Here is a 24,075-nt window from a genome sequence, read left to right on the forward strand (position 1 = left end):
ATGATAAATATTACCTCAATATTCATTGAACTATAGAGAGATATAAAAGATATCACTTGGGGTAGATAGGTAGCATAGAGTGAATGCTTCAAAGAAAAGGTAGTCCTGAAGAATGACTAGTAATTTGTCAAATGGGTAAGGGGAAAGGCATTTAAGGGAAAGGGGCAAACATACCGAGACATAGGGGCATGAAGTGGTAAGTATGGTATCTATTGAGAAACCTAAGTGCTTCAGAGTGATTGGAGCATGGTATATTATTGCGCAGGCATAACAAACAGGTCCTAAAAGATAGGAAATCTAAAGTAACATTTTGTGGAAATAGTTCATGGAAAGGAAAGAAAATTAGAATTTGACTAATTTCAAACAAGATTACAAGTCACCCAATTTGGCCAAAGGTAAATCATTAATATATCTATCAAATGCTTCATTTGAAACAAAGCAACTCACCCTCTACAGTCACTATGCTTAGGTTAGAGATAGGAGCAAGCACCTCCTCATGAAGGACCCACATCAGAGGCTCCAGAAAAAAGACAAAAGAACAACTTCCCCGAAAAACCACAAAGGAGGGGACTATATGAGACAGTGTGTGGAAAGATAGTAGCTGCCAGGAATGGCAGTTGATGTAGTGTGGATGAACCAAAATAGCTATGCACATAAAATCAGGGCCAGCTGAAACAACAGGGACAGAGGCCAGACCAACCCGAAAAGGGTCTGCTTAGTATTGTGTTTTGAAACCTGGGCCATCATTATATTAAAATCCTTTAAGATATGTATGTCCTTCAATCTAGCAAGTTAAGAATTTTTATGTCGAAAAAAATTAAGGTTGGATGTATTTAGCTTTAGCTATAGATATTCATCACAACAGTGCTTATATAAGTAAAAATCACAAGCAACTTAAAGGCCTAACAATAAGGGATTGTTTAAATAAATTATGGAAAATTCATTCAATGGAATATCTGGCAGCTAACAGATATGAAAGCATATTTTATTTATAGGAAAAGAAACACACTATAAATTATTGGAGTGAAAAATAGGTAATAGTATAGTCAATAATTGAATATTATGTCTTTGTCCATAACAATATCTACACAAAGACAAATGACTGGAAGTATATGAAGGAAGGTGTTCACAGTGATTGTCTCTTCATCATAGGATTATGGTTGAGTCTTAGCTTTTCTGTTTTTGCTTGTCTGAGTTTACTAATTGCTTTTAATATTGAACATGGATGATATATATATATCATGTTTGGCCTCTGTGTAGCAACTAAAGTTCATTTCTTTGTCACCAAATACGATAAGTGATTAGAGTCTACTTGACAGACTGAATATCCTGAATTGATAATTGTGATCTATCCCATAGAAAATATAGCGTCCTCTATATTTTCTGGATAAATAAGCCCCTTCCAAAGCAAATATATGTCCTCTAATAGTTTTAAAATGTGGAAGAACCTAGAACTGCATCTAGACTGTGGGTCTTTAAGTGATATATACACGAAGAAGAAAAGAAGTCTTTAATAACAGAATTCATTGATTTAACCATTAATTTGGTCATAGAAAGCAGAAAATGAATACCTTTGTGTTGTGATAGTAGCGAGGGAAACTGAGACCCATCTGGCAAAGAGACAGCTTGCTGGCCCCATTTGTTCACAATTATAGTTACATTAACTACCTGAAGAGGACTGTTATCAATGGGAGGTGGGGAACAAGCTCTCTTCGAAAGCATGCTTTAAAAATTTCCTTTGATCCAGCAATTGTATTCCGAGGAGCCTCTTTCTGCAGATAAGCCCACATATGCCCAAGATGCCTGTCCAATGAAGTGTGTTGCATTATTGTTTGTAAGAGAAAACATTTTAAAAAATCAAAATGTCCATTTTAGAGAGGTGGGTAGATGAATTATATTACAGCCATACTGTGTAATTCCATGCTGCCACTAAAAATAACACAATAACATGGTAAAAATCCCCCAGACACACTGGTAAGTCTTTTTAAAAAGGCTAATTAGTAAAATGTTAGTGACCCATTTATGCTTTAATAGAGAATCTCACATGTTATTCTAGATTTTGTTATTGCTAGAATTTTTAAAATTTATACTCAAGCAGGCACTTGTGGTCAAAAGTCAAAGAAACGGTTCTAGGAATATAGGCAGTACCACGCAATACCTAGAATTTCTAGTATATTTTAAGTAGTTAATGATTACTATGTTATAGAATTCTTGTAAGTATGAGATTATGTTCATGAGGGATAAATAAGTCCCTTCCAAAGCTTAGTGTTTTTAACCACATTAATTAGTGGGTCTATTGGAGGATTAAAGACTATTCAAATCTTCTCAATTTTCTTTATGAGACATAAAAATTTCCTTAAAGAAAATAAAACCATACATTTCACTACCATAATCAGTTAACTTTTCCCATTTATTAACTAATTCTTTAAAATCTTTCTAAATCATGTATGGTATGTCTGGCACTGCAGAGCAGAAGGCAGAAATCATTCTATTTCCTGTGGAGTTTACAGTATTTTGAACATCTAAATAACATAGTACAGAATTAAAGAGGCAGTAGACAGATTTGTTGGTGTTTAAAGAGCCACAGGCTAGTTCAAACAAAAGCAAAGAATATATAAATAAGCAATATTCAAATTATATGCATATAGGTACATCTATATCACAAATGCATATCTATTTTATATATTTAGTCATCTAGATGCCTAACTATGTTCATTTAAAAATAAATGATGTCAAGAAAGGAAGAAAGAGAGAGACAGAAAAGAACGACCTCCTCTAACAGGACCACTGAAAGCAGTTCAACAAACACACTGCAATGTCAATAAGTACTCAAAAAAAAATTAACAATTCAAACATCAAATTTGAGATATAAAAAATAGGTAAAAGAGAGCCACACAAAGAACATTTCAGTCTAGGGATTCTTTACTTGCTGATTTAAAGACAGAATAGGGAAGCAAAACTAATTTCCCTCCCATTAAGGATTTGCCTGTTCTGTTTATTGTATCTAATACTATGCTATTTAGATTTCTTTGAAAGAGCTGAGGATGATGTCTGATTTGGGGCAGTCATGTAGGAAGCTGAGACCATGAAGGAATATAAGCTCTGCTGCAGCTACAGTCACATAGGACTTCTGATTGTGTTTACACATCTGCGTCCCCAACCAAACAGTTCCTTGGCAAAGGCAAAGGCAAAGGCAAAGATCCCGTTTCTTTACTTTTGATTCCCAAACAGGGCCCCATTCCTCACACAGAAGAGATGTCTGGTATCAGTTGAATACATAAATATATAGCGTTATAGAATCATACGTTACTTTTCTGGGGTCAGCATTCACATGAGTCTTTGACTACTAAGATGATTAGTCTAATTTATATATATATAAATATATGAAACTATAATATATACAGACATAAAATATATTTATATAAAGAAATAATATATAAATTATATATCATATATATGTAATATAAATATATGTTATTTATAAGTATATCATAATATGTAATGTTTATTTAGTATATTTATGATATATGGTATAGACTAATGTATACACATATACATATCATGTATTATGCATAAAGTCAATATATTTATATACAAATATATTTTTTATATATGCATTATATATAATACACATATACTTATATATAAAAATCAAGGTTATTATCTTGGGTATTATTTTTTTATATATGCATTATATATATTTTTTATATATGCATTATATATAATACACATATACTTATATATAAAAATCAAGGTTATTATCTTAGAAATCACTCATATACATGTAAAACTTGCCATAAATAATCAAGGGCAACTGACAGGCACTATCCCACAAAACCCCCTTAAGGGCTGAGAAATAAAAAAAAAATCTCTTCACAAAGGTAAAGAAAAGCATAGTTGGTTCTCCAATACCCATTCACAGGTCTCTAAATCGTATGAGAAAAATACCCTGTGGCCAGTCTTGACAAAACTAGGTTACTATGATGCCAGAATTACTGTTTTATCACAACACACAGTATCCTATACTCCTGGGATTTATAGATAGGGATAGGTGGTTACCCATAAATAATGAAAGTATGTATAACTATATCTGATGACTAAAGAAAGGGGAAAAGTGTGGCAAATTATGATTCTGGATAATTTGGATGCTCTTAATTTTGAACCAAAGTTTTTATAATCAGTCACCAGTTGTTGAATTTTAGCAGTTAGACTGAAAATGTCTTTTCATTTCATCAACACTGAGACTGTGGGAAATATGCTTCCTTTTGTCCATGCTGAATGCAGGGACTTATCACCAATACCCATTTGAAATCTGTAAGAATCCTTTGTCTGTCACTGGTAATTAATTTCTTGGCAGGGGATTTGTTCTTCATTATGAATAAATACTATGGTTTTAACTGTGGGAATACCTAATTTAAAACAAATTGGTAAGCAGCTATTTTATATACGTATGTCTGTTTTTTTCCAGGAAGCTCTGAATGCTTTTATGTCTGGATAATTCTAGCCTTTTTGGGATTAGCTCTGGTTGTATCACTGATCTTCAATATTTCCCACTATGTGGAAAAGCAGCGACAAGGTAAGACATTTTGAGAAATAGCCAGATAGGACCAGCTTGAATGGAAAGAAGTCACTGGAAAACCTATAGAAAAAGACACTTTTATGAAATGTCATGCAATAGAATATTTTTATCTGTAGGAAATCTATTTGATATTTTTTCCACCCTTTTCCTAATTTAAAAATGCAATCATATTAGAATATAGACAGACTCCCAATCTCGGCTTTATCTCTGCCTTAAGATATAGAGGAGGAAGGAATTGTCTTGATAAGATGTGGTTTTCCTCCTCCAACTCAACAGCTCATGAAATTGTAGCCTATTCTGCAGCAGCCATAAAAGTTCTCACTGATACACTATGGGAAGAGTGAAAACTAGCTCGTCAATCTTCCACAGTCTGCTCAAACCCCTCAGCTTCATTCAGTTAGAGCCTCCAAAGTACAGCAGCACAGTAGGATCCTGGATCAGGATCGGAGAACTGGAAAAGCAACAGGCTGACCCACAGGCTTATTATCTAACACTCCTGAGGTTGGCTTTCCCTTTCAACAAGCTGGTCAGCAGTTTTAACCACTTGGCTTTCACCCTCACGGACACGATTGAAATAGTGCAATGCCCGGCAATTGGCACGATCTTTGTGTGCTATTGGCATTCAACACAAGTGTGTTGGGGGAGGTGGGGGGATGGATGGATGGTTGGATGGATATGAAAGTCTAGCTGACATTTCAGTGGTAATAATGAATAGAAAAGAAAATGTTGGTGCATTTTAACAGATGAAAAGAAATAAAACCAAGTTAATAAAATTGCCTTAGGCATGAAGCTAATTTAGAACAATGGTCAGATTCTGGGGACAGTCCTTGATCCTTTTAGGAATGTCTTCTTCAGTGTTGATAACACAAATATAAAATATGAAGAAAATTTTATTTAACTGTTATACTGTTATATACTGTTATATTTTTTGAGAAAAAAATATGAGACACTAGAAAGTGAAGTGGCATAGCTGAGGTCACACATCTACTCAATAGCAAAGTCAAGGATAAGGGCCCTATCTAATTCTCTGCCCAGAATGGATTCCACTAGCACATGCTGCTTTTACATTGTTGACCAAATGTCCTTGGCCAGAAAAACCAACACTCTTTTAGGATCTCTATTATATCATTTCTATGCCTGAAATGCAGGCAGGCAATGCTTTTTCATTAGCAAGGATTTCAGTAATTCTTTTTTAAATCAAATGTTTTCTCAAACAAATTTCATAAGCCAGATGCATGAATGACCCATGATCTAATACCTTTGAAAAAAGCTTCTACCACAGAAAAATATGAGCTAAGAGTAGTAGCATTCTTTATATAATAGCTTAAAATGACTATATTCTAATTTCTCCATTAAGATATTTTATGAACGCAGATAATAGTGTCCCTTGAATTAGAAAAAAGTGAATTGAGGGCAGCCTGGGCTGCTCAGTGGGTTAAGAATCCGCCTTTGACTCAGGTCATGATCCTGGGATCCTGGGATCGAGCACCACATAGGGCTCCCTGCTCAGTGGGGAGTCTGTTTCTCCCTCTGCCTCTGCCCCTCCCACTCTGCTCATGCTTTCTCTCTCTCTCTCAAATAAATAAATAAAATTTTTTTAAAAAGAAAAAAGGAAAAAGGTGAATCAAGAGGTATATAGGTGAAATGATTTAAAATGGAAGCCAGGACAAGAAGAACCATGTGAACTAGTACTTCACCCTTCTGTAGATTCCAGTGGCAGTCCTCCAGGGATCTTTGTGGGGTCAGGGAACAAGTGGTGACCTTTTCAGTTCTCTTTTTTGGTAGTTTGTACATTGGAAATTTTTTTATCTGTATTCATACCATTTGCCACCATATGAACTCCTTTGGGGAGTTGTATTCTTACAATATTTAGTTGACCACTACTAAGACAGTAGACTAACTTTTTAAGTAAAGAAAGATGGAGGAAAGAAGGGAAGAAGGAAGGAAGGCAGGGTTTTTCTTTAAAAAAAAAAAAACTAATTCTTTTTTCATTTCAATTGTACAAAACCCTAACTGCCTCAGGCATGCCATAAATTACTTTGTCTAAAAGCAGGATGTTGGGAAATCACTTTTTTTAAAAGCAAGAAATGGTAAATTACATTCATTGCTGTATTTTTAAAAATCAATTTCACTTCTCTCAATTTGTTTTTAACATCATGGCTTTTGAAGTCAACCTGTCATGAACTAGAACCCTGCTTTCAATATTTACCTGGGAGATCTCTTGTATAAGAGACATACCTTCTCATAGTTGCCTTGTTGACAAGTTTCCTTGTCTACAAAATGTGAAAAAAGACCATCTAGACCACAGGGTTCTCACGAGAATTCTGTAGATCCCTTAGCACAGTTCTGGGGACTGAGGGGGTGAGTCCTGCACATGGCACAGCCTCCACCCCCACCCTTCTTGGTGGTCCTGCTGCTTCCCACCCCCCTCCCACAAGTATTTGTTAAGGGCTTGCTATGACTACATCTTATCCCATTTAATTTTAGTGTCGGGTATTTCAGGGAACCTTAGCTCCTCTGGCTCCTCCCTGCTCCCACCATCTCTGTGTTCTCTAGGTCCCTTCCAGCTTCCAGGTCACTTCCTGCCCCATCTCCGTGTCATTTAACATGTCTATGCAACAACCTGAATTTTTAGCAACAACTGCTGTGTCCATTTAAGTCATATACAGGTGCATTTTAGAGAGTTCTCCGTAGGCTTTCAGAGGATTGGTTCTAACCATTCGCCTACTGCAACTTATTTTATTTGAGCCATAACTTGCCCTCCCTGGGTGAGCACACAACCCTGCATCTTGCATTTTATTAGCAAGATTAGCCATGCTCATTGATGCCCAAAGGCCCATTGTTCCCCTCCCTCCTCCTCTTCTCCCTGCAGCCCTCTCCCAAGTGCCCCAGCTTCTCCTGACCCTTTCCCCAAGCATCAGCAATGACTGCCACCCTTGCGAGTCCACAGGAGCAAAAAGCACTGTCTGTCTCACGCAGAGGTTCCAGGTGGCTCTGGGAAAAGCTCTGCAAGCTGACTTCTTTCCAGTCCCACTAAAGGCTCCTCTGGGCTTTGTTTCTCCTAGACAGACCAGACAGAGGAGATTCAATTCTATTTATTAGCCAGCTTTTCTGCCGCTTGGTCTGCGAACGCAGTGCCCCTGTATCTGGCCTCCTGGAACTTTTTATTTTTGCATCTTTGTGCTATTCTTTGTGGCTAAGGAACTTGCAAGAGATGACTCCACCTATGGCGAACAGTCGGAGAGTAAGTTTTGCTGGTGTATTAAACAGCTTACCAAAGAAAATCTCCATTCCAGCAACAATGCGATATCTACACATTCAATCAGATAGACATGATAAGCCTCTCCTTGATGTTTTCTGCAGCAGAGCTGGCTAGAGGCTTTGTAATGTAGTTTTCCCTTTCCCCAAAATAAACTTTACGTTTTTTAGGTGATTCTTTGTTCTTTAGGAGGATTATATTTATTTCTTTTTCTGCTAGGAATGTATTAGCGGTGTCCTCCTTTGAATCCAAAACATTTTCTTTATCCAACCTTTCTTCTCTGTTGCGAGAAGAAGGATAAGTAAGTGCATGGTTTGCTCATACATCAAAGTCCTATCAGTGTATCTCCCACTCCCTAGAAAATTATGGCACCTTTTTCACATTTTCACATGAAGAATGTATCCAAAAATGTTATTATGGAGTCTAAGCCGTGTGCTGTTGTTTCTTGTTGTTATGTATTGCACACGGAAGGGTAAACACTATAAAGGAGAAAACATAAAAGGAAATGTTTGCTTACACGCTCTCAACCATGAACCTGACCGCAAGGAGACTGTGTCTGAATCACAGGGAGGATTGTAAAAACTCACCCAGCTCTTCTCAACACAGAATCTTGCAAACGTAACTGCTTCATAGCAATATAAAAACTGCTTTTTATTTTGCTAAATATCACTGAGATCATTAGCCAGCTTTTAAGTCATGCCATTTTATTTATTTATTTTTTTGTTTTTTCATGCCATTTATTTTAAATAAGCTTATAAGCCTTCATGACAGAGCAGTCTTCAGGAGCCTGAGCCTGGCTGACCATTCTCCTTGGCTCCAACCTTGAAAACTTTTGATTAGCACTCCCCCATTTAAAGAAATCATATGCTACCACACATCTTACTATGAGAAAGAAATTACTAAGACCACAGGAGTACACAATCATCCAGCTTCAGATGACACATTTAAATTCTAAGAGGACCTTGAACTCTTTTCAAGATCCTTTCAGGGTGCTTCTTCAATATGCTTGGTCTGAGGGGCACCTGGGTGCCTCAGCAGTTGAGTGTCTGCCTTTGGCTCAGGGTGTGATCTTGGGGTCCTGGGATCAAGCCCCACATCAGGCTCCCTGCAGGGAGCCTGCTTCTCCCTCTGCCTATGTCTCTGCTTCTCTCTGTGTGTCTCTCATGAATAAATAAATAAAATCTTTTAAAAAAATATGATTAGTCTGCATGGACAATGTCATTTACCCAATACTTATTTTCTTCCTTACATTGTTTGTTTCTTTTTCTTCCAGATAAGCATCACATCATTATATCATATCCTTCATAGAGTTGCTTCTGCTTCCTTTTCCTCCCACAAAGCTTTTTGGTCCAAACCTTGTTTTGCTTCTCTTTACTGATAATATATCCAACAACATTTTCTTTCCATAAAGCTATCCTTTTACACATACACATACCTTCCAGGCACCAACATTCATACTCCAAGCACTTCTCACTGGAAAATCCATACTATTTTTTTAAAAATATTAGTCTGTGTGGGGAAATATTTGACTCTGTGCCTATTTTTTCTTATTCTAAGTCATGTCATTATTTTTGTTTTCAAATTCTTTGTTTAATTTTTATCTTTTCTTTTACACTCATTTGGTGACAATCCTCTTGCCAGAAGGGAGATTTGGTCATTTCATTACAAATCAAGCTTTATTTATAAATCTTGTAAATAGCATTTTAATTATATCAGCTTGTTTTCAGCTAATCCATTTAATGAAGAGACTCTATTCAAATCAGCACAATTAAGTTGTGACTGACAATATGATTGGATTTAGAAGGTATAATATTGAAATCAATCTTGCCATTTTCTAAAATGTTTTTAACAAAAATTATCTCATTTATCTTCCCTATCTTTGCATATGCTACAGGCATTATTATCTCTATTTTATGGATAAAGTGAGAATCAGAGTTTCCTTTGCATATTGTCACATGGCAAATGCATGAAGAGCTGCTAACCAAATCCAAAGTCTTTTCATCTCTCATCCTGAATTTTTCCCATAATACATCAGGCTAAGATTTCACTAAATTCTTATATATATATATTTTAATTCTTCCAAATACACTGACATGGGACATGTCCATTTTATCCTCCAATATGATGATTTTAATAGTTTGTTCCAATACTGTTTCTCTAACATTTAATGACCCTTCTGGAGAATACTTCAACTTCATCACATATAAATCTAACTAAATATAATCTTTCTAGTTGTTTGGTGACTTATTCAGTCATTTGAAATATTTTTGCTAAACACGGTATTTTTTATATGTTAAAACTGAAAGATCATCTTTGGTTACTATTTTCTCTGTCTTATTTCCAGAGACTTAGATAATAATGGGCCTCATTTTTATAGAAATAGCTTTTGCAAAATTTTTCTATTCAATTCCACGTTGACTAATACCCAGTCAAAATATAATAAATGTCATAGTATACATATCCATTCAATATCTAAGAACATTTATTGATGAACAGATAATAAAGACTTCTTCATTGATCTTATTAAAACTAAATTTAATTTCTAAATTTCCCTCAATAATTCATTATGAATCTATTACTTTTCACCAAAAAATTCTTAAAAATAATTTTTCAAGTTTAAATACATATATTTAATTTGAAACAAGAATATTTTCTTTTATTTGCCTTTGAACCACCACCTTCAAGGTTCAACAGCGGGTTACTTTCTGAGACTTGGTACAAAAAATTTTTTTTTTTAAGATTTTATTTATTTATTTGAGAGAGACAGAGCGAGAGAGAGAGAAAGCATGAACAAGGAGAGGGAGAAGCAAGTCCCTGGCTAAGCAGGAGCCTGACATGGGGCTCTGTCCCAGGACCCTGAGACCTGAGCCTAAGGCAGACACTTAGTCCACTGAGCAACCCAGGCACCCGGGTTCAGAATTTTTTTCATGGTTTTATGATCTTACCTCAGATCTCTGGTCAGTATTGTTACTGCAGACCAGTATACTGTTTCTTCTAAGTCACTCTATGTTTTGATTACCTTAGACTGTATACCCAGCTTTTTCCTGATCTCTTCTCCATATAATCTTCTTTCTCCTTCTATTTGCACCATGTGGGTGAGATAGAATCACAACCAGAGAAACTTCCTGAACATAATTTTTATGTTGCTGTTCACATAACATGAAGTGTTAACAGACACTTCAAAAATAAATAAATAAGTCTTCTAGGTTTTGTGTGTGTGTGTGTGTGTGTGTCATTGTTTTCATTTGCTTGTTTTGGGTAAGGAAGAAAAGCTTATTCAAATCAGCAAGGGCAAAGACGGAAATTTGTCAGAAGGAGGCAGAGGTGTTTCATGAAACGTGAAGGCAGAAAGGACAGTATGGTCCACTCATGATGGGCTGCCCCACAGGAAAGGCATGGGTGGAGGTCCCCATGTTCATAGTTTGCTGTTTCCCTTGCATAAAATGGCAACACATCTGGGCCCTACATTACCTCCAAGCTGCACTGTATTTCAATCTCAAATTACCAAGAAAGAATATATACGATTGGCCCAAAGCAGAGGACCTTGGTTGTGGTGGCCAAGTGTCTTGATTTAAGATATGAACTGACACTGAGGCTAAGCTACCCTCACCAACTTCACAATTCTCTAGAAGATTTAACAAATGTATGTCAAAATTTCTTTTAATTTGTCTATTTTTAATATCTTTCAGATAAAATGTACAGTTACTCTGAAGACTATATTCCCAGGTAAGTAGAAAATAAGTTATATGACTCCCAACTAATAAGGGGAAGTAACAGATTCTATATTGCTTATAGGTTTGGCTCCGCAATGTCATATTTGGGTAAAAATAAAATGAAATGAATTTTATTCACTTTTACTCCTATCTGAAGATCAAAAGCTATGCTATTATCTTCCTTAGTTACTTACTTAGCCTTTGTCAATAAGAGAACTGGCTAAGGGACAAAATGAGATCCTAATCTGGTATCTACAGAATTCCTGTCAATTTCAGATGGATTTAGCCCAAATTGTAAGAATGCAGTCTAATTATATATGGAATTGTGGGGCTCTTAAGAAACCAGGCTGGAGAAGAAATCTGGCAATATCTAATAAAATTTAAGACATATATACTTAGATAAAAGTGCTCTGCGGTGTGCTGTTTTTAAGAGTAATGTCAATCAATGGGGGAAATGTGATAAATTAACCCTAAAATAATATATGGTTACAGATATAATGGATTCTCTTTAATACCTGTTGGCTTAATTGCAGAGAAATTTGTATGATTCTTTTTTTTTTCCCAATGGGTTTAAGGTGTAAATCATAGCAAAGAATTTTCATTTTCTTGTACAGTATATTCTGACCCAAATGTGTTATTAAATTGGAGATTTCTCCTTTAGGATAAAAAAAAACATCTAAATATAGAGAATTTCCTACAGGACTCTTCAAGACCTTTCTGAAATGGTAGACTGAAAAGCAGAAAGGTCTTTCACAAACACAGAGCTTTCTCACTGGGTAGGTAAGATTATAAGCTGTTAGCCTCTAAAAGGTCTTTTTAGAATTTTTCTCCATGTAGAAATATCTCTGACAGATGCAGGATGTAGGCTGTAGGCAGATTCACACAAAAAAGAAAATCTTTATTTTTATGATTTAACATGGGATTCTATAACAGGAGATAATTTTCAGTGCCTTATCTCATATCAAGAGTATTTGCAGAGTTGGTAACAACAAACATCATGACAAAGAAAAGCCTATATGGATTTTCCACATGGAAGTTAATCTCTTGGACAATTGATTTGACACTTGTCATTTGAAAGGCAATTAAGATGCAATGTGATAGAAAGTCTAGTGATTTGATCATTCTGCTAAAGATTGGGTTGGTACTCTTGGATTGAGATGGTAAGAGTTAGAATGAAAAATTGGTAAAATACCCACCTCAAAGTAACCAGGCTCTTACCCAGAGGGCAAGTGTGAAAAAGAGGTTGGTTCTTTTATAACACTCATTCATTCATTTATTCAATAAATATTTGTTCAACAAATAGGAGTTGTGCTAGACAAGAGTTGCAAAGATGGAAAAATGCAGATTGTTCCTTGTGGATTTAATAATCTATTATCTATTGTAATAAATCTCAATTTAGGCATAATTTGAATACACAATGCAGATTTTATCTATAATAAGTGGTGGGCATGTTAATTATGTATGTACTTCACAGCTTGTCGATTTCTGATTATGTAGTTTGGGAGCCCAAATCACCTTTATAGGAAGGACATGGAGGCTTCAGGAAACAAACAAATGTAAAACTATTTCCAGCCATTAAAACTTCAACATTAAAACAGCAAGTGGAAATAAAGGCTATATTTCTTAGGTAGAAGAAAAAAAATTGGAGATGCTTCTCAGTTCTTGGGTGGTTTGAGGCTAAGGCTCCCCATTGCACCCTGTCTCTGCCCCATTCAACATTGGTTTGGGTAGGAAGCCATGCTAGAGGGGAAAGAAATTTGTTTCTCTGATCTTACCTTCCTGCTTCCCTAAATCCTTGCCCTTCCTGCGCTAGTAGGTCAAAAATTGTGATCACTTTAAGAACAATGTAGCATTTATATGTAACAGAAACTCAGGTATACACTTCCTGGTATTTACCCGGGGCCACTTTATTTTTCCTTTAAAACCTCATTCTACACAATTCTGGTCTTTTGATCTGTGTTAGGAGGCTAATACAGTGAGAATATCATAGATTTAAGATCTAGACAATTCTGGATTTTAATCAGACTCTTGTGATTACAAGGCTTGGGTAGTCTTAGCAAAATAAGCATCGGTGAACTTCAGTTCTATCATCTGAAAAATACACATTATAAGGTAATACTTTCCTTATAAAGCATAGGTGATTGAAAAAAATATTGCTTTATCAGATGAAAATTAAGGTCTAAGAAAATTCCAGCCCATTTGCTTTACATTTATCCCCTAATTTAGAAAATCAGTTCAGGTTTACAACTACTTGAAATTTATCATGACTCCTCAGTTTCAGAGTCTCTCTCAAAAACCTCAGGGAAGATTCCCAGCAGCTTTTGCATGGTCTGCTCCTGGGTGGTACTGAAAAGTGCTTTTCTGATGAAACATATCTCGTCTCAGCCATTCTCCTACCTCAAGATGATTTCTTAGATTTCTGGGACTCTGCAAGCTCCTTTCACTTCCCCTCTTTACTAAACACACTAACCTAGCCCTGAACCTGCCTTTTGGTCTTAGCTGTCCTCCTCACCCATTCTCAAGGTTGAGGACATTTATGATGAGAGAACTGGGAGCCTTCCTAGACATCTGAGACTTGCAAGTGGTTGTGCGGATAAGGCCCTTATTGTGATCACTGCCATGCTTGTAACCAAAATAACCCCAAGATTTCCAGCCTTCTGTTTACTTGTTTTAATGTACAAATAACCATAAGCCAACCTCCACCCCTATGTGACTGCAAGTAGCCCAGTCCCTTCAAGTATTCCTTCTTAAGAATCCTTGAGAAGTACAGATAGGTTTCAAAAACCTTATTCTCAATTGTCTTTTTTGTCACCCCTATCTCTGTGTCACTGCTCTGCGTGTCTTTCCCCATATCATTAGAATTCTTCATGCTGGCTGACCTTTCCAGCAAAGCTTTGGCAAAGCTTTGCCAAAAGACCGCCCCCCTTTTTTTAAGTGCTCCAAAGCACTGGCAATATAAGTACCTTGTGTTTAATTGACATCACAAAGAAGTGGATATATTAGAAAAAAATTGGAGCACTAATCAAGAGAATAAAAGTTTAGCATTAGATAGCATAGCTCTGAGAGTACATTAATCATCTCCCTCACAGGGAATGCCACTGGATTCACTTCTTAGTCTCCAACCATCCAAGCCAGTACCAAGGTTCATACCCTTCCCCAGGACCAGGGGTCTATATTTAGTCCTCTTACCTCAAGTTCAAGATACCTACACCCATGGCATGGTCCCTGCCAAAGAAAGCAAAAATTCAGTGAGCATGCACTCAAGAATATGTCCCTCCAGCAACCTTCCTTTTTCTCTCCTGAATCATTGCTTTTTCTATCCCTTTTGTATTATTCTCGTTGGTATATAACAGTATTGTTTCATAAAAGGAAGGAAGGAAGGAAGGAAGGAAGGAAGGAAGGAAGGAAGGAGGGAAGGAAGGCAGGAAGGAGAGAAGAAGAGCTCTCTTGGTACTAGATTGCCTACAGTTACCTCTGCATTGCTCTGTATGCTTTACAGCAAAACATGAAAGTTCCATCTACATTCTGTCCATATTAGCTGGCTTCTCCTCTTCTCTTTTTTCTTTAACCTACTCTACTCGGTTTTTTTGCTTTCAATAATCCACCAGCTCAGCCCTCATCAAGGTCGCCAATGAAATCCCCATGGCCAAATCTTAGTGTCTTTGTATGTAGTCCATCTGTAGAGTTTGACATATTGACACTGTCTACTTCTTGAAACACTTCTCCAGGCCAGGTCCTCTCATCTATAGTTTTCCTCCTCACCAGTGGCTCTTTGTCCTTTGCTGGTTCCTGAACCTTTGACATTAGAGTACCAGGGCTCATCTAATGAACCTCTTCTCTATCTATACTCATTCTATAAAGTAGTTTTACCTTTTCTTATGGCTTTAAATAACATTTAAATGTGTTTAAATGTATAACATTTATACATGAATGGAGCCCAAGCACATATCTGCCAGTTTAAGCACCTATTAAGCAAATCAAGATAACACTTACCAAACCAATTTCTGATAGACCCCTAAGTTTTCTCTTTCCTCAATCTATTTCCCAGCCCCTTAAAATAGCTTTATTTAGTTTTACAGAAATATCTTTAATTTTTCTTTGGGTATTGTAACCCTACAATTATATCATAGAATTTCAGAGCTGAAAAGAACAATAGTGATTAAATAGTTTAATAAACTTGTTTTATAAATGAGGAAATTGAAACTCAGAGAATTTGTGTCCAAAGTCATTCAGATAGAAGTAATGATTTTTTAAAAATTGAATTTACTTTTTTTTTTTAATTTACTTATTTAATCTACTTGGATAATACAGTATTTAAGCATTTTTCTAAGAGGATTTAACAATAAAAATAATGGTGATATTAAAACTTTAAAAATAGGGACTAAGAAAAAATACATGAAAGTAGAAAAAGTTGGACCCTAGCAAAAAATACAATCAATATTATTTTAAATTTTGGAGTATCAATAAATGTGCTTATTGGTCAGTAGGCCATGTTCAGAGCGCTGCACTGGCCTCTGGGATATGGGCTTATTTATTAATCTATTTTTAATAGTAATTGATCTTCCACATAAAACACTACCAAACATTTGTGCTTAAAGTTTATTAGATATTTGAAATAGGCTGGAGCTATTTGGCATTGCTAAGTAAAAATATGTTTTTTAATTTGTTGGTTAGGCAACTGTTCCTTTATAATAGTTTATTCGGGATGATTAATCATTTGAGACCTGCCTGCAGACACAGGGCACTGCATTATAAATCACATCTTATTTTCATTCATAGGGAATGAAATGATATTCATTTTTTGGACATGATTTATCATTTGCAGGTTGTATCTGCTATCTGTGTGAGCTAGGAAAATGGATGGATTGTCTTATTAAAAATTCTTCACCTTTTGCTATTATATTCTCTGTGCAGCCGGTGAAAAACCATGAACAGGGACTACTCCATATCCCAATATTAAGCTGTATTGAATTACTGATGGAAAGAAAGGTTACAGATGAGTTCCTTTGTTATCAGATGAGAGATATACATGCCAGCATCTGGACTTTTCAAGCCATTTCATACAAGTATCATTTGATCTGTTTTTTTAAAGACACCTACTTACTATTTACATATACTGTGTCTTCTTTCAGAAGCATAGGGAGTAAAATATGCCTTGAGATAAGTGTTCTTTTTTTCTTTTCATGCAATTCCCTCCAGTTCTTGATGATATGTAATCTCAAAGTTAAAGCAGTTGCTACTATTTTATGAAATGCCACTCTCGCAGCCTGATATGTTCCTCTGTTCCCAGCCTGTCATCGTGAAAGCTGGTCACCAGGGCCATTGTTGTTGTCTGGTGACAATGATAGGATGTCTAGGCTAATCCTAAAAGGATTTCTCAGATGAAGCTGTAAGGAAATTTAATCAAACATCAAGAGCAAATAGTATTCAGGGCTTTTGGACCAGACTAGCATTACAATCCTAGCACTGCTAGTTACTATCTTTGTCTTCGGACAATTTAACTCTTGGAGTTGCAAATTCCTTATATACACAGTAGGGATTTAAAAAACATAGGGGGTGGGGGAGGAGGGTGGATCTCAGAGTTGTTCTGAGGGCTGAGTGAGCACTGGCATAAAGAAAAGCTTTCAGAATTGGTACTTATTGCTGACATTACACATAAGGCTAGGGAAAATGTTAATCTATTTTTCTGACTCTCAGACTTCCCATCTATAAAATGGGAAATAATATTTTTGCAGAATTTCCCCAGGACTTTGGGATAATATATAAAAAATATTTAGCACACCACATGGATGTAATAGGTGATCAATCATTTTACTGTATCAGTCAAGCTGAGTCTACAGTATTTCTTTGGCCTCTTATTTTTTTAAGCATCATTCTCAATTAGTATTTACTTAGTAAACATAGCTTTAGGGGATTATTCATAGTGATACACAGGGCAAGTAAACTGGCAGTGCAACGTACAGTTAAGAGCACAGATAACCTAGGTTCTAGTCCCAGCTCTGCCACTTACTAGTCTTCTGACCTTCAGATTATATGACTTTTCTGTGCCTTAAATGACTTATCTATAAAATGGGATGCAATGGTGCCTGTCTGGTTGGATTGTTGTTAGAATGGAATAAATGAAAATATAAAATGCATCTGACAAACATTAAGTGCTGAGTAAGCATTTGCTATTATTATTTCCTGAAAGGTCAAAAATATATACACACACGTGCATATAGGCATTCGTGAACATTCATTGCATCCAATCACTCGCACATAACATATCTACCTTGGTTGGCGGGGGTTAAACAAGAACATGCTATCACATATAGAATTTAGCTGAGGAATTAAGAATTATGTGTAAAGTGGGTTCTAACAAGATCAATTGCTTTTCATTATTATAGGGAGGAGGAGTATTATGTTGAAGACACACCAATTTATGGTAACTTAGATGACATGGTCCCAGGTAAGTTTTACTTTTCTAGAAATTGTATTTATTTATAAATTAATATCCCTCCCCTCCTTTCCACAGCATTTGAGGTGGCTTATTTTTGGTTGCAATCACATTTAAATATCCCAATGGTAACCATAGATTCAATAATGTTTAGCATATTATTTAGTATATATTTCTAAAGCTGCATATATCAATTGTGTTGCAATATCCTGTTTTTCTATAGTCTCTTCATCTTACTGTAGTAGAAATGTGAATACAGGAAGACTATTACCTTGAATTTTGACATACACAATTCTATGAAATAAAGCTATTTCTAGGACAGAAAATGGCTCAAGGAAACAGAGCTTTGTGTTCTGTCTATAAAAGCAAATCTACAGTGAATAATCTGGAACAACAAGCATGTTCACTGGCTTCTCTGGTTTTAGCTGCTCATGTTAAGTAGAGAACCTAGGGCTACATTGATGGCAAGTGGGGAAAGAGAGGAGCTAAATCACACTGACTAGGCTATACATTTTTTGTTCTTAGGTAACAAGTACTTTTCAATTCCCAGCACCCCTTATTATTTGAAACATTCCAACCACCCCAAAACAAAATGCCACTAAATTCCATGATCTGATCCCAGATTTCTGATGAGAGAAGCTGTGAGGGTAACTGCTAGCATTTATTTATTTATTTATTTATTTATTTATTTATTTATCTATCTATCTATCTATCTATCTATCTATCTATCTTTTTTTTTTTAACCACTAGCATTTAACCCCATCCTTGCCCTGCAAGCATTTCACTTAATTCATGAATTGGGGGTTAACAGAAATTTCTAGGAATGAACTAATTATCTGAATCTCTGTATATGAAATCAAAACTATCTAAATCTCTGTTTATGCAATCCTCCTAAAATGAGGAATGTGAGACCATTAAAGGATTTAAATTTTATTTAATTTTAAAAATGTATTTAAATCTTTGTCTTTCCTTTCTTTGTAAAGTGTCTTCTAATCTGTATACTCTGAGAAATCAAAACTATTTCTTAAGACTAACCTATTAAAAATAACTTGCTCTTCTGTTCCACGTTGTATAATCCTCATATCCACCTGTAATATTTGAGAGTTTAATTCTTACCTACTCTGGTGGTGCAACGCGCACCATATCTGCAATTTCCATATCTAAGGCAGCACAGGTGCCACCCCACAGATTTTGATTTAGTAGTGTTTAGGAATAGGATTTAGGAATTTGCTAGTTGACAAATCTCCAGGTGAATCTAATGCATGTTTCCCATGGATGATGCTTCAAGAAACATCACTCCTCTGTGTTGCTTTTCAGAAAGGGTTGAATGATTGATTATAAGATAACTTGCATTGCAGTAAATATATCTTTTTTCTATGGATCAAGTTAGTGCAATCCACATTTCTGCCAAGTGGACTGGCCATCCTACAAGTCACTTTCTCTCTTTCTTCTCCCTTTCAAACAGGCATATCTGGGGCAGGGGGGAGGCGGAGGGAAGGGAAGGATGATATAATAAGCATGTCCCTATGGGATAAAATGTCTGCTTATCTTCTGGGTATCAGACACTGCACAAAAACTCTAAGTAATTAGGATCAGCATTACAGAGCTCTAGATCCTCAAAACAGCCTGGCTGTGCTATCACTGATTTCTGAGACAAAAAATATAATCTAAACATTCTTTTTCAAAAATAGGACATAAGTGTTTATATACCTCTGAATAAAATTTCTTACTCATGGAAAAAATGACCAAATTGCAATCATCAGTGCATGCACACTATGCTGTGGCCCCCTGCATCACTTGCAATCATACCTAAATAGAAAAGAAAACATGGGATCTCTGTAACATCCAGTGGAAGCTTGAGATGAGCCTGTTATATCCTGCAATGGCATAAACTAATATGATCTAGTCTTTATCCCAAGTGATGCTGTGGGTCAAAAGACTTCTTCACATTCTGATATGCATAAAATTGTTTGTGCATCCTTTTTTTTTTTTCTTTTGCATCTCCACAAAAAATACAAGTTGAAAGACCCTTGGGGGCTTCATATTTACAGCTGTGTTTTTGGGGTCATGTATTTTTATTTGTGCCAGCATTTTTCATTTTTCCATTGTAAATCATGATCTTTTCATCTCCAAGAACCAGTGGATGAAAATTGCTATGAACAAATGAAAGCCCGACCAGAGAGATGTACAAATGAACTGCAAGGAGCCACCCTGCCTACACAGGTGAGTTTTATTGTCTGTATTAGGGGTCAAGCTCAGCCTAGATCACAGCACAGCTGCATGTTTCAAGAATATAAGAGCAGCACATTCTGATTCACATCTGAAGCCTGCGATTTTACAGGCCAAATATTGTCAAGTTCTGGGACCTGAGCTCTAAAGGGAACCTCAAAGGCAAATAAACAGTACAGTTTACCACACTCAAAAAGTCAAAATTGTGTACCATTACAAAGGCAATAGACTGAAGGAAACAACTGGATGCTATTATTAACCAATTAAGCTTTTTTCTTTCAGGTTGAAAAAAATTATGTAACTCACAAAAATAAACATAAAAGGTGACATGTATATAATGCTCATAAGACCTAGATGCTAGGAATTTATGGGGACAGGGGGAGGAGGGGAGAGGGAAGGAGAGAAAGAGAAAGTTGTGCCTTAGAGAATGAGGGAGAGTGATAGAAATGGAGGAGAGAAAGAGAGACAGAGAGAGAGAATGGGAGAGAGTGGGGTGGGTGAAAGAGAAAATGCTTCAGTTAAAAGATAAATTAGCTGGATATAAAAGAGCATACTTTTATTTTATAAGGCAAATGAGTGTAAATTTTAACACAGCTCTATGGCTGTGGGCTGATGGCAAGAGATTTTCACATGACTCGTGTAGGGTTAAATAGGATATAAATGTAAGTGGAAACATATAAAAACTCAAGAAGAAATAGTTTTTCCTTTTCCTACCAAAATCAGTTCAACATCCTCAGACATAGCACTGACATCATCAGAAGCCATGCACAATTCTTCATCTACACGCTCCTGAAATGTTATACATTTCAGTTAAAAGATCTTGTCCCTTCAATTACGTGTTCTCTTGCTACCCCTCAAAACAGTCACAGGGCCAGCCAGCATTTCCTCTGCAGTCATTTGTGTCAGGACTTGTCGTATTGCTTTACATGTATTATTGTCTTAGAGTTTTATGAAGGAAACAGCATTATTTCTTCCATTTGACAGAGACCTGAGAAGGATGAAAAACTTGCCCTAATGCACTCAAGTACTAAGTAGAAAGAGAAGCTAAACTTAGTTCTGTCTTACAAAAAATATTCTCCTCCCTAAGATGGGTCACATCTTGAAAAGTTCCATTAAGATAGAATTTTTCTCTTTTCCTTTATATGAGTCCACCAAAAAATCAGAATTCTTGAAGTTTTTAAGAAACCAAGATGTGGTAAGGTTTAAGCAGAATATGAAGTCACTTTCTGATGCACAAATCTGTCACCTGCTGTTCAATTAGTGCTAAAATTTTTTTTAGATAAAAGATATATAAACCTGCATGTTCTCATATGACCTGCTAAATCCAGGACAATAAAAAGAAAACTTCTTAGAGAAAGTTAAAATATAACCACACCATCTAAAATGTAGAGATGCACCGCACCTTAATTGCAAAGGCACTTAAAATTGATAATAAAAGTTACTATTTAGTACATATGAATTGTGGTACATCTGGTTTTTACTCAAGTGGAAATTATGCAAAGCTTTAAATGTCTTTAAAAGCCTGTTATTTTATAAATTATGTATTTAAAGACACTTCTAAGGAGATTAGCCTTTATTCTATTATATCCTTCTCACAAATTTAGTTCCACAAATTAAACGTAATTTCTTTATATTTGCTTAATTCCATTTATTAGAATGATCATTATCATGAAAGCCACTACCCGGTTTGCTGCTACAATACTTACGTTGGCCAATTACAAAAGTAGTCTACAATATTATGCAGAAACCTTTATGGATAAAGTGTCTGTTTCTTGGAAAAAGAAATAAGCTTCTTGCCCTTTAAAAATGGTGTGTACAGTTCAGAAATTATAATTTCAATATCTACCATTAACTAGCAAGACGTCATCAGGAAACCTAATAATAAAATGAGTCCACAAAATTCCTATATTGTAATACAAATGAGGGACACCAGTGTGAGCTTGCTCCCCTCGATGTCACAGTCTCCCACTGATCTTGCATTTTCCTCCTATGTCTGAAGTATCCGCTCTCCTTTCCAAAGCCAATACCCTACTTATGCTTTTCATCATTTCTTCTATTTCTTTCAAGGTCTTGTACCTTCAATTATTTCATTTGTCTCAATTTTCCATTTTTTCTTTAAAGAACCATCACTACCTACCAATATGCACAAATCACCCGGATATATAAAAATAAAAACAAACAAAACAACAAAATTCACCTTCTACCTGTATTTCTCCCTAATTCCTAAAGCGATTCTTACTTTCCTCTACTGTTTCCATAGATACACATTCTTTTACTACTGGCAATATTTTTTTCACCCCATACACTCAAAGGAAACCACGCTCTGGAGGTCACAAGGGACTCTTTATGTACAATCTGTGATACTTTCTCAGAATTTACATTCTTTGAATTCTGAAGCACTTGATAAAGTCGACCAACTGTTGACCAAACATATGTTATTTGAATTGCTTATAGTTATAATTAGAGAAACCAGATTCAAACCACGTTAGCAAAAAAGGGAAATTATTGCCTCCTATAACTGGAAGATGGAAGGGTGTATTTTGTTTTTGAGATGACTGAATATGAGGGCTCTCTCCATTTCTCCTCCCTGCTTCTCCTGCTTAATGAATTCCTTCTCTTCTATTACCAATGGACCCTTCTGTGGAGGCTGGGCAAGCCACGAATGGACCCAGATTTTCTTCCTCCCAGTGCCAAGGAAAAACACATTTTCCTACATCTGTACATCAATTCCAAAGATGCCATATAATTGGCTCTGCTTAAGTCACATGTCCATTCTTTTTTTTAAAAAAAGAGACTTTATTTATTTATTCATGAGAGACACAGAGAGAGAGGCAGAGACATAGGCAGAGGGAGAGGCAGGCTCCCTGCGGGGAGCCCGAAGTGGGACTCGATCTCAGGACCCTGAGATCATACCCTGAGCCAAAGGCAGATGCTCAACCACTGTGCCACCCAGGCATCCTTCACATGTCCATTCCTGGACCAACTTGTTTTGCCAAGGAAATGGGTGGTATGGTTGGTTCTAGCCTGAGTCACATATTTAGTTCCGTGCTAGGCTTGGGGTACAGGACTGTAATTGGCAGCCTCTCCAGGACTCAGAGCAGAAGGATTTCCCAAAATAAAAAGGAGAATTTATCAAAGAAAAAAGGGAACAAAGTGCTGGACAGACAAAAAAGATATCCATCCCTTTGTATCACTGAGTGCCTTCTAGTTATTTTTGAATCTCCTTCTCTGTCTGTCTGGGCAAAGGCAAAGCAGGCAGAAGTAGATGGTGTGTGTGTGGGAAGCAGTGAATTGTCCCGCTTGTCTGGAATACAGTTTAGGGGGCCGGGGGAGAGGGAGTAGCAGGATCAAAATAAAAAAAGGTGACCTTAGATGTCAGAATATGAAACTCAGATTTTGTACGCTAAATTTTTGCAGACAGGATGGCAAAACTATCGAAGTTGTGGCTTAGGAAGATAATCTGAAGACCACAGCCAGGCTAATTGGCAAAGGGAAGAGAGTGGAGCAAGGATACCAGTGAGGCAGCTATTGCAATTTCCCCGAAATGATTATTTTAGGGAAAATAAAGACAAGACACCAGAGAGGTTGTAAATAGGACCATCTCTTCCACCTGGTAGCAAATATTAAGACAGGTAACTCTTAGCATGCAAACGAGGGCAACAGGGAGATGCTTACTGATGCATTAGAAGTTCTGTTAACCTCATTGTTGCTTCCCTAGTCCATGCCCCCCACAAATTGATATAATTGGGGCCTGCTCTTAAGGGTGAATCCTTTGGTTTATTCAATAGCTGTCGTAAAGTTTTAGCCTACAACTTCTAATGACTATAATCCCCCAATTTATCTTTGGGCAATGATTATA

At 36.3% G+C, this 24,075-nt stretch overlaps 1 protein-coding gene across 1 annotated transcript in view; it reads left to right on the forward strand.

The window, feature by feature from the left end:
• TRAT1 (T cell receptor associated transmembrane adaptor 1) overlaps positions 1-24,075 on the forward strand; it is a 36,963-nt gene that overhangs the window by 9,308 nt on the left and 3,580 nt on the right. The window contains exons 2-5 of the mRNA XM_072743492.1: positions 4,469-4,576; positions 11,528-11,564; positions 17,938-17,999; positions 20,122-20,210. Of these exons, the coding sequence (XP_072599593.1) occupies positions 4,469-4,576; positions 11,528-11,564; positions 17,938-17,999; positions 20,122-20,210 (296 nt within the window). The remainder of the gene's footprint in view (positions 1-4,468; positions 4,577-11,527; positions 11,565-17,937; positions 18,000-20,121; positions 20,211-24,075) is intronic.

This window comes from Vulpes vulpes, chromosome 1, assembly GCF_048418805.1.
Source record: "Vulpes vulpes isolate BD-2025 chromosome 1, VulVul3, whole genome shotgun sequence".
NCBI classification, from domain to species: Eukaryota; Metazoa; Chordata; class Mammalia; order Carnivora; family Canidae; genus Vulpes; species Vulpes vulpes.